The 12,253-nt window shown below is 41.4% G+C and overlaps 1 protein-coding gene across 1 annotated transcript in view; it reads right to left on the bottom strand.

Moving 5' to 3' along the window:
- The window catches only part of LOC105704917 (cytoskeleton-associated protein 2-like), a 40,363-nt gene extending 31,171 nt beyond the window's left edge, over positions 1–9,192 (bottom strand). The window contains exon 1 of the mRNA XM_064377974.1: positions 9,169–9,192. Within this exon, the coding sequence (XP_064234044.1) occupies positions 9,169–9,177 (9 nt within the window). The 5' untranslated portion in view covers positions 9,178–9,192. The remainder of the gene's footprint in view (positions 1–9,168) is intronic.
- Between the last annotated feature and the right edge of the window lie 3,061 nt (positions 9,193–12,253).

The following is a 12,253-nucleotide window of genomic DNA, read 5'->3' as shown; positions in this document are numbered from 1 at the left end:
TTCCCAAATCATTTTATGAGACCAACATCATCCTAATACCAAAACCTGGCAGAGACTCAACAAGAAAAGAAAACTACAGGCCAATATCCATGATGAACATAGATGCAAAAATCTTCAATAAAATAATGGCAAGCCGATTACAACAGCACATCAAAAAGCTTATCCACCATGATCAAGTAGGATTCATCCCGGGGATGCAAGGCTGGTTCAATATACGCAAGTCTATAAATGTAATTCACCACATAAACAGAACCAAAGATAAAAACCACATGATTATCTCAATTGATGCAGAGAAGGCCTTCGACAAAATTCAACAGCCCTTTATGCTAAAAACCCTCAATAAACTAGGTATCGATGGAACGTATCTCAAAATAATAAAAGCTATTTACGACAAACCGACAGCCAATATCATACTGAACGGGCAAAAACTGGAAGCATTCCCTTTGAAATCTGGCACTAGACAAGGATGCCCTCTCTCACCACTCCTATTCAATATAGTACTGGAAGTTCTAGCCAGAGCAATCAGGCAAGAAAAAGAAATAAAGGGTATTCAATTAGGAAAGGAGGAAGTCAAATTGTCTCTATTTGCAGACGACATGATTGTATATCTAGAAGACCCCCTCATCTCAGCCCAAAAGCTCCTGAAACTGATAAGCAACTTCAGCAAAGTCTCAGGATACAAAATCAATGTGCAAAAATCACAAGCGTTCCTATACACCAATAACAGACTTAAAGAGAGCCAAATCAAGAACGAACTGCCATTCACAATTGCTACAAAGAGAATAAAATACCTAGGAATACAACTAACAAGCAATGTAAAGGACCTCTTCAAGGAGAACTACAAATCACTGCTCAACGAAATAAGAGAGGACACAAACAGATGGAGAAACATTCCATGTTCATGGTTAGGAAGAATTAATATCGTGAAAATGGCCATACTGCCCAAAGTAATATACAGATTCAATGCTATCCCCATCAAGCTACCAATGACCTTCTTCACAGAACTGGAAAAAACCACCTTAAACTTCATATGGAACCAAAAGAGAGCCCGCATAGCCAAGTCAATTCTAAGCAAAAAGAACAAAGCAGGAGGCATCACACTACCAGACATCAAACTCTACTACAAGGCTACAGTAATCAAAACAGCATGGTACTGGTACCAAAACAGAGATATAGACCAATGGAACAGAACAGAGGCGTCGGAGGCAACACAACATATCTACAACCACCTGATCTTTGACAAACCTGATAAAAACAAGCAATGGGGAAAGGATTCCCTGTTCAATAAGTGGTGTTGGGAAAACTGGCTAGCCATATGCAGAAAGCAGAAACTGGACCCCTTCCTGACACCTTACACTAAAATTGACTCCAGATGGATTAAAGACTTAAACATAAGACCTAACACCATAAAAACACTAGAAGAAAACCTAGGCAAAACCATTCAGGACATAGGCGTAGGCAAGGACTTCATGACCAAAACACCAAAAGCATTGGCAACAAAAGTCAAAATAGACAAATGGGACCTAATCAAACTCCACAGCTTCTGCACAGCAAAAGAAACAGTCAATAGAGTGAATCGGCAACCAACAGAATGGGAAAAAATTTTTGCAGCCTACCCATCTGACAAAGGGCTGATATCCAGAATTTACAACGAGCTAAAAAAGATTTACAAGAAAAAAACAAACAAGCCCATTCAAAAGTGGGCGAAGGACATGAACAGATACTTTACAAAAGAAGACATACATGAGGCCAACAAGCATATGAAAAAATGCTCATCATCACTGGTCATTAGAGAAATGCAAATCAAAACTACATTGAGATACCATCTCACACCAGTTAGAATGGCAATCATTAAAAAATCTGGAGACAACAGATGCTGGAGAGGATGTGGAGAAATAGGAACACTTTTACACTGTTGGTGGGAGTGTAAATTAGTTCAACCATTGTGGAAAACAGTGTGGCGATTCCTCAAGGACCTAGAAATAGAAATTCCATTTGACCCAGCAATCCCATTACTGGGCATATATCCAAAGGATTATAAATCGTTCTACTATAAGGACACATGCACACGAATGTTCATAGCAGCACAGTTTACAATAGCAAAGACCTGGAACCAACCCAAATGCCCATCGATGATAGACTGGACAGGAAAAATGTGGCACATATACACCATGGAATATTATGCAGCCATAAAAAACGAGGAGTTCGCGTCCTTTGTAGGGACATGGATGAACCTGGAAACCATCATTCTCAGCAAACTGACACAAGAACACAAAATCAAACACCACATGTTCTCACTCATAGGCGGGTGTTGAACAAGGAGAACACATGGACACAGGGAGGGGAGCACTATACATGGGGGTCTGTTGTGGGGGAGTGGGGGGGGACAGCGGGGGGGTGGGGAATTGGGGAGGGATAGCATGGGGAGAAATGCCAGATATGGGTGAAGGGGAGGAAGGCAGCAAATCACACTGCCACATATGCACCTAAGCAACAACCTTGTATGTTTTTCACATGTACCCCAAAACCTAAAATGCAATAAAAAAAAAAAAAAAAAAAAAAAAGAATGTTTCACTTCAGGAAGCACTATCTGAGTTACATTTCAGAACACAGATACAAACTATGCTTTTAAAAACTAAAGGTGAGATTTTTATTGCAGATGAAGAATCTGTGCCTCTTTCAGAGGGCTAATTTCTTCTATTTAAACTTTAAGTTAAGAATCTTTTACCATCTATCTAATGTAGTTAAATTGATTAGGAAGCATATACTTGTTAAATGGCTTGAAAGGTTCAATGCAAATACTCCCTTTAAATGACGACCGAGCTATTTAACTTCATGGCAGCATACCAAAGTGGTTAACATCACAGGCTCTCAGCTTTGTCACTTAATAGCTATGTGACCTATTTAACCTTTCTGTGACTTAGTTTGCTCATCTGTAAAGTAGGGCTATTAATAGTAGCCTCATACGATTGTGAGGACTCAATGAGGTAATGCAAGTCCGAAAAGTATCAGGCACACAGTAAGTATTCAATGTTAGCTATCAAGAAGACCATAGTTCACATGAGGCTTTTTCTTTTGGTTAATAAAACTAAACTACAGTATGTTGTACTTTTCAAAAAATGATTGTCTCTTATTAAACCAAACTGTTTTTGTATCCATAAGAAATATCTTTGAAATACATGTTCTTTAGGTTGCTAACATCTTTATTATTCTTATTACTAATCATACTTACAAATGAATATTTCTAGAAAGACTAATTTCTACTTACAGATTTAGAAGGCGGTGGATTCGGGCAATTATTCTTGGATTTTAGATAAGGTCTATAAAAGACAAATTAAAATTAATCCTCAGCACAGAAGGATCTCAAGCTAAGCTTGGGAAATATAGTGATTAAAAATTATGATTAGAATTTTAAATTAGAATTTCTGTAATGGCAAAATAATTAAAAATTATATTCAATAAAGTCTCCTTATCATCATTTTAGTCATGTATCCTCCCTCTTGGAGACCACCAACTGCTCCTATTCTTTTCTTTTGCTTGTGATCCTTACAGAGACATTCTATGCATAAATCTAGCATTCTCACAATATCAATGAGATATATGTTTCCTTCATGTGTGTATAGTCTTACTCATTCAAACATTCCTGGAGCACCGCAATGTGCCAGACACTGAAGACACAATGCCAAATAAAACCATTAACTGCTTCTTTAAAAAATTTACTTGTTTTAGGAGCTGAGCACAGTGGCTCACGCCTGTAATCCCAGCACTTTGGGAGGCTGAGGCGGGCAGATCACCTGAGGTTGAGAGTTTGAGACCACCCTGATCAACATGGAGAAACCCCGTCTTTAAAAAAAAAAATTTCCTTGTTTTAAGTATCTTTAAGTACTATCTTTTCTAATTTTCAGAGGGGAAAAGTGATGTAAGAAAAAACTACGACACACATGAAATCTAACTAGTGAGTTAGGAAATGCAAAAAAAGGATAGGAAAACAAAGGAGAATTTAGAAGGAATCAATCTGCATGGACCAAAAACAACCAAAAACAATTGCTAGACTAACAAGAACGTTGATCATGACTTATTTGATGTTTGTCTCTCCCGTCTAGAACATAAGCTTTGGGAGGGAAGGAATGTCTGTCTTGTTAAGCACCATATCTCTAGCATCAAGGGAGACTGAGCTATTATAGGTAGTAAATAATATTTATTGAATAAATGGACTAGGTTCATTTAATCAAGGAAACAGAGGCAAGGTTACCCAAGATAAAATAAAGGGTGAAAGCTAACTTCATAAAAATTAGTTTTGAAATAAATATTTAGCAACTCAAATGGGGAAAAAATTAAGCAATGCTAAGAAAGAAGGACAAATAACACCACAAAGATGGTAAAAATCTACAAAGGATAAAAATGAAGTGGTCGGCCGGGCATGGTGGCTCATACTTGTAATCCCAGCACTTTGGAAGGCCAAGGTGGGCGGATCACAATGTCAAGAGATTGAGACCATCCTGGCCAACATGGTGAAACCTTGTCTCTACTAAAAATACAGAAATTAGCTGGGCGTGGTGGCATGCACCTGTAGTCCCAGCTACTTGGAAGGCTGAGGCAGGAGAATTGCTTGAACCCAGGAGGCAGAGGTGGCAGTAAGCCAAGATTGCACCAGTGTACTACAGTCTGACGACAGAGAGAGAGAGATTCCGTCTCAAAAAAAAAAAAAAAAAAAAGAAGTGGTCATATTCTGTCTACCTCAACAGTAAATGCTAAGAGAATGACCCAAGAGCACCATTAGGCTGGGCTCTCCTGCCTTAGCAAGAAATGCCAGAACCATGGTCATTTAAGTTCTTAACCAAAAATTGCCTTCGTGAGAATCAACTTCCCCAAGAAAAAAAGCAGAAACAGACAAAGCTTCCAGCATGGTAGGTAATACTGACCCTTCCCTCATTCCTTTGGAGAGTCTCACAATAACAATGCTTAACTCTTTGCCAATGGACTAAGCACTGCTCAGGGGTTTTTGTCATGCTTGGACTGAAATGCTCTTTTTGCATTATCATAGAATCCCAATGCAGTCTGAGTAGACTGTAAGCAAAAGGGCCATGTTTCAAAAAGTCTTTAAATTGTTAGTGCAAAGAAGGCAACACAACTTGCATAACTGTGGACAGATAAACTCACTTGGCGTTTTGGCTCTTCAGTTTTCCCTTAGCTGCAAGGTACTCCTGAAGCTTTCTCTGCCGCTCTTCTGAAACACAGGCAAGCAAACAAACGACATTAACTTTAGTTCACGATTTTAACAAGTTCATTAATATTCTAAAAGATGACACTTTTCTCTAGTGATTTTGGCTTTGCAACATAATGTTATAAAATCCCTAGTCCTATACATTTGCCCTCAAGTTAATGTCAACGTTGACAATATCATTTATATGCCAGGCCTACACTAAGCTCTTTAAACTTACTACTTTTTTTGAGACAGGGTCTCCCTCTGTCACTGAGGCTGGAGTGCAGTGCCACAAGCATGGCTCACTGTTGCCTTGATCTCCCAAGTTCTAGCAATCCTCCCACCTCAGTCTCCTGAGTAGCTGGGACTACAGGTGTGTACCACTATGCTGGATAATTGAAAAACACTTTTTTTTGTGTGGAGACAGGATCTTACTATGTTGCCAGGGCTGGTCTCAAATTCCTGAGCTCAAGTGATCCTCCTGCCTTGGCCTCCCAAAGTGCTGGGATTACAGGCATGAGTCAAAGCACTCAGCCTAAATTTACATTACTTCTTTCAATCCACAAAAAATCCAATGAGTTTTTGCAATCTGAAATTCAGAGAGGGTAAATGTCATGCCCAAAGTTACCCTGTTAATATGTGGCAATTCCAGGACTTGAAAAGTCTTATCTAACCCTAGAGCTCACAGCCACTGTTCTCAGCTACAACATTCTATGCTTTGAAGAACTTCCGTTACTGGCCCATCTGAGCTGGTGAGCCAGGCCTGGTCTTACGTTTTTTGGTTTTTTTGACAGGGATGATAATTTTTACCCACAAACCCTTATATGGCTTCCTTTGTTGGTACTAAGGATAAAATATGCCAGGTTGTCCGCTCATTGCAGACACCTATACTATGGTGACTTTCTATGCAAGCCATTTGTGAGAGGATGGCAAGTCAATGATTTCTGCCTTCAAGAAGTTTCAAACTAGTAGTGGAGATAAAGTAAACACAGCAATAATTACAATATAAGGTAATATCTAAGGGCCATAAAGAGGATAAAGAAGAATGGGAGTTCTTCTTTATAAGAAGAAGAAATTCTTCTTTATAAGTTCTTCTTTATAAGACAAATATATAATGAAGGGAAGAAACCAGCGTAAAAAGGTAGAGAATACTCAAAATCAGAATGCCTCTCCCTCTACAGGGGATTGCAATTCCTCATCAGTAACGGAACAAGGCTTAATAGATTACACCGGTATTCCAATAACAGAAGCAGGTTTCCAAACGTGGGTGATAAGAAACTTCTGTGAATTAAAAGAACTTATTCTAACCCAATGCAAAGAAACTAAGAACCTTGAAAAAAGGTTTAACGAAATGTTAATGAGAATGGACAATTTAGAGAAGAATATAAGTGAATTGATGGAGCTGAAAAACACAACACGAGAACTTCGCGAAGCATGCACAAGTTTAAACAGTCGAATTGATCAAGCGGAAGGAAGGATATCAGAAGTCGAGGACCAGCTCAGTGAAATGAAACGAGAAGACAAGAACGCAGAAAAAAGGATGAAAAGGAATGAGCAAAGTCTCCAGGAAATATGGGACTATGTGAAAAGACCTAATTTACGTTTGATAGGTGTACCTGAATGTGATGAAGAGAATGAATCCAAGTTGGAAAATACTCTTCAGGATATCATTCAGGAAAATTTTCCCAACCTGGCAAGGCAGGGTAATATTCAACTCCAGGTAATACAGAGAACACCACAAAGATATTCTTCAAGAAGACCAACCCCAAGGCACATAATTGCCAGATTTATTAGGGTTGAAATGAAGGAGAAAATACTAAGGGCAGCTAGAGAGAAAGTTCAGCTTACCCATAAAGGGAAACCTATCAGACTTACAGCAGATCTCTCAGCAGAAACCCTACAAGCCAGAAAAGAGTGGGGACCAATATTTAACATCCTTAAAGAAAAGAACTTTCAACCCAGAATTTCCTATCCAGCCAAACTAAGCTTTATGTGCGAAGGAAAAATTAAATCTTTTGCGAACAAACAAGTACTTAGAGAGTTCACCACCACCAGGCCTGCTTTACAAGAGCTTCTGAAAGAAGCACTATACATATAAAGGAACAACCAATATAAGCCTTTCCAAAAATATATCAAAAAGCAAAGAACTTTAACACAATAAAAAATTCACATCAACTAATCGACAAAACAGCCAGCTAGCATCAAATGCTGGTATTAAACTTACATATATTTTAATTGGATAAAAAGCCAAAACCCGTCGGTATGCTGCATCCGGGCCCATCTTACATGAAACAATACACAAAGACTCAGAGAGAAGGAGGAAGATTTACCAATTGAACAGAGAGTAAAAATAAACTAATAAACAAAAAGCAGGAGATGCAATTCTCACCTCTGATAAAGTAGACTTTAAAGCAACAAAGATCAAAAGAGGCGAGGAATGACATTACATAATGGCAAAAGGATCAATGCAACAAGAAGAGCTAACGATTCTATAGATCAACGAGATAGAAAATTAACAAGGATATTCAGAACTTGAACTCAGACCCGGAACAAGTAAACTTAATAAATATCTATAGTACTCTCCACTTCAAATACACAAAACATACATTACCACCTCACACCTATTCCAAAGGTGACTATATAATTGGAAGTAAATCACTCCTCAGTAACCGCATAGCATTTCATAGGTTTAAATTAAATATTGGTTGGCTGTTTGTTTGTTATCTTCTTCCCTTATTCCTTCCTGATTACATCATTAAGTATAATTATCAGTATAAAAGAGGTTTTCAATACCCATTACTAAATTGCATTCTAGCCTGGGCAAGAAAGCAATACCCCCATTCTCTCTCCCTCTTTCTTTTCCTTCTCCCTCCTCCCCATTCTCTCTCTCTCTTTCTCTTCCTTTTTTCTCCTTCCTATTCTCTCTCTCTCTTTCTCTAAAAAAAAAAAAAAAAAAAAAAAAAAAAAAAAAAAAAAAAGAAGAAGAATGGGAGTTCAGGGGTGGGGCATGAGTGAGGGGAGCAGGTGACTGGAAAAGGTTAAAATTAAATAATGATGTGAAGGAAAAAACAAAACAAAACAAGACGACGACAGGAGCGCCAAACGACTCTTAACCTCATCTGAACGGAATTGCCCTGTTTTGCTCTCTGATGCTCATGGATTCTTAGAGACAGCTTGCCAGGCAGTGTAGAGCGCAGGGGCTGACATAGGGGGTTGGAGTCCCACCTCCGCGACTTCTGGCAAATTAGCAAACTTTGTTGCTGCTGAGCCTATAAAGCGGACAGAAATGCCCATCTTTAAAGCTTGTTATGTAAAGTGCCTAGGTCTGTGCCCAGGACCTCGTAGGCATCAACGGGAATAAAGGATGAAACAAAACAACGTGCGTTTCTTGAAGAAGGTGGTATCTGAGCAGGAGTTTTGAAAGGTAGGAAAGGGCTCCAAGCACATCTAAGAGATCAGGGAACGCAGGAGCCTTAGCCCTGGGTGCAGATTTAACCAATCGACTTCTAGCCACAGCAGGCTGAGAGGTGTGGAGAGCTCCGCCAGAGGGAGGAGACCCGGGATCGGGCTAGACCCTGTCTCTTGTCATATAAGACCACGCCCGGCTCTACCTGGAGCCAAATGTGGATCAAAGCCGCGCGCTGCTTCCCACTGGTGGTGAAAGCCCGAGCAAGGGGCCTCAGTTTCTTTATCTAGAACGTGGTTACAGTGACATCTCTTTGCGGGGCTGCTGGAGGGCTTTCTGGGAAGATGCCCGTGAGGCATCTGGCCTGCGCACAGCCTCCGCCGCCCCGAGCCCAGACGTCTCCTTGGGGGCCGGGGCTGGGGCTCGCGTCCGCGCTCCCAGGATGGAAAACGCCCCGGGGTAGACTGAGGCAGGCGAGCGGACGGGCACGGTGGCCTCCTACTCCCCGGCCGTACTCCAACGCCTGCGAATAACGGGGCTCGTTCGCGGTCGTACTCACCGACTGCATCAGCGGCGGCAGGCCCGGACCCCACCATGACTCTTCAGTGACAGTTTTTCTTCAAACGCCGCGCCGGAAGCCAAGAACTACGCGCCGCGCCTCCGCGCGTTCTCATTGGCTCCTGCAGGTTTGAAACTCGCTAATCGGAAGCACGGGAGGGCGGGACAACAGGCAATAGGCTCTTTGCGGTTGGCTCTGGCCCTGAGAGCCTGACCTTGGGACCCTTTGATTGGAAGAACGTGCAGGGCACTTAGGCATTGAAAGCGGCTCCCACGGGTCGCGGCGCCGCCGGCCTCTGAGTGGGCGTGGGGCTTTCGGAGGGGCAGTCAGCTAGGCGGGCGGTTACTGGGTCGGTTACGTTGAAGCCCGCAGGGGGTTGGAGCACCGGGAGTCCCTGGGCGGAGAGACTGGGTGGTCCTCCCAGGCTGCTGGGGCAGTTACCTGATTTCGTCCTTCCAGAGTCTCAGACTCACAGGAGCTATGAAAAAATAACATCATGAAGCGGACATATCTCTCCTGGTTAGGGGTTTTATGCATCTAAAGGCTCCTAGTTCTTAGTACTGCAGGGTGGCTCCTTTTATTTTTTATACTCTATTTTTAATATTGGTAAAATATACATAACATCATATATACCATTTTAACCATTTTAAAGAGTTGCAGTTTAGTGGTATTAAGTACCTTTCACATTGTGGCACAACTATCACTACGGTCCTTTCCAGAACTTTTTCACCTTTCCCAACTGAAACCCTGTACCCATCACGTACACACTCCACTCCTCCCTCCCCCAGCCCCAGGCAACCACTATTCTAGTTATTGTCTCTATGGTTTTGACAACTGTAGGTGCCATATAAGCAGAATCATGCAGTATTTAGTTAGACATGGGGGCATGAGTTAGCAGTTCTTGCGTACTTTCTCTGTAGGTAAGAAGTTGCAGGCTTCTATTGTCAGATCCACAGTCTAATGTTTTGGTTGGGTCCTGTGACTGGCCTGTTTCACTTCGCATAAAGTTTTCAAGGTTCATCCATGTGTAGCATGTGTCAAAAATTCCTTTCCTTTTAAGGAGGAATAGCATTCTGTTGTGTGGCCATGCCACATTTTGCTTGTTGGTCCACTCCTCTCCGGACACTTGAGTTGCTTCCACTTTTTGGCTATTGTGAATAATGCTATGAACGTGAACGTACAAATAACTCTTTGAGACTCTCCTTTTCGTTCTTTTGGGTATATACCAAGAAGTAGTATTGTTGCAGCAAAAGGCAATTCTATTTTTAATTTTTTGAGAAACTGCCTTACTCCTTTCAGGGTGATCTCTTGTTTAAGGTATATTTTTGATTTCGCCTCATCAGCTGACTATAATGTCATAAGGCTAATGGAGAAAGGGACGGTGGATGGCAGGCCTTGTTGTCCTGAGTCCCTAGACACACTTGATCCCCTTGTTTCAATCCTAAAATTTTTTTCTTTTGAAGTTTCTCCCGTTTCATCTATTCTGCAGTTTCTTGAAGAGGTCTGGAAAATGCTCTTGGCTCCTTGTGTGTGAAGGTTCCTCTTCCACGGATGCTGGAGAGGTAGCAGGTAGAGGAACAGTCATATCTGGGACCCTGTTGGCCAGGTTCAGCTCACCAGTTGGGTACTCAGCAGGGCTTGAAGCCACTGTAGCAGCCCTTCTCTTTAGTCCGAAATAAGGAGTTTGAAAGAGAGCCACGGTTTCTGGATGTATGCATTTTGATATTTTCAATAGTGTATAAAATATTTAAAATAGGAAAACTGGTCATTATTTTTGTAAGTGACTAAGAAAGGGGCTCCTTCACAGACAGTTTCAGAAAAGTGAAGGGGGTTCTGTTTTGGTCTTCAGAGAATCTAGTTGATTGAATGCATCTCAGTTTTAGAAGTCATTTTGTCTGATCTCTCACCCAGTGCTGGAGTATTCCACGGACCTCATGTAGGTACTGCACCTTTGCAGGAATACTGCTAGTGTTGGTGAGCTGCCTTACCTGTCCTGTTATCAGAGAGGACTGCTTATTAGGAAACTTAAAATGAACTAAGCTTTCTGGCTCACTGGTCCTAGTCCTTTAGAGCACCATAGGCCAGTTCTGCCTCCTTTTCTCCATCCTTTGGATATTTGAATGTCTGTTTTCTAGGACACAAAATGTGAAGAAAAAGCTAAGCAGATTAAAAAATTCTCAACTCTACCAAGCATGGTGGCTCATTCCTGTAATCAGTCTCAGCACTTTGTGAAGCTGAGGCAGGACAACTGCGTGAGCCCAGGAGTTTGAGACCAGCTTGGGCAACATAGCAAGACACCATTTCTACCAAAAAAAAAAAAAAAAAAAAAAAAAAAAATTAACCAGGCATGGTGACACATACCTGCAATCCCTTCTACTCCGGAGGCTGAGGTGGGAGGATCACTTGAGCCCAAAAATGAGCTGTGGTGATGCCACCGCACTCCAACATGGGAGGCAGAGCAAGACCTTGTCTCCAAACAAATAAAATTCTCAGCTCATTCATCAAAGTAGCCACTGTAGCTTTCCGTCATCCTGGTAGCGTTTTTTTTTTTTTTTTTTTTAGACAGGGTCTGGCTCCATTACCTGGCTGGAGTGCAGTGGCACAATCTCAGCTCACTGTATCTCCACCTCCCTGGTTTAAGCAATTCTCCCACCTCAGCCACCCCATCTAGCTAATTTTTGTATTTTTCGTAGAGATGAGGTTTTGCAATGTTGCCCCAGGCCAGTCTCGAACTCCTGGCTTAAGCGATCCACCTGCCTCCATCTCCTAAAGTGTTGGGATTAGAGGTGTGAGCCACTGCACCTGGACAGTCCTGGTGGTTTTAATGGTTTCCCATTGCTCTCAGTATAATGACCTATAAGCCCATGTAGAGCTTGGCCTTTTACTCCCTCAGCCTTAGTTCACACTACTCTCCTCTTCCTCACTGTCATCTAGTCATGTTTTTTCCTTTCCATACTCCTGTCTGGGAATCCAACCTTTTTTCTAATTTCTCTTAGTTAATTATTATTATTTTTACTCTTAACAGCTGTATTGAGATATTCACATACTGTACAGTTCTCCCACTTACACTGTACAATTCAATTTT

This window comes from Aotus nancymaae, unplaced genomic scaffold (genome assembly GCF_030222135.1).
Source record: "Aotus nancymaae isolate 86718 unplaced genomic scaffold, 86718_ANA_hifiasm-v0.15.2.pri h1tg000017l, whole genome shotgun sequence".
NCBI classification, from domain to species: domain Eukaryota; kingdom Metazoa; phylum Chordata; class Mammalia; order Primates; family Aotidae; genus Aotus; species Aotus nancymaae.
This window is presented reverse-complemented; position numbering and strand designations above follow the sequence as displayed.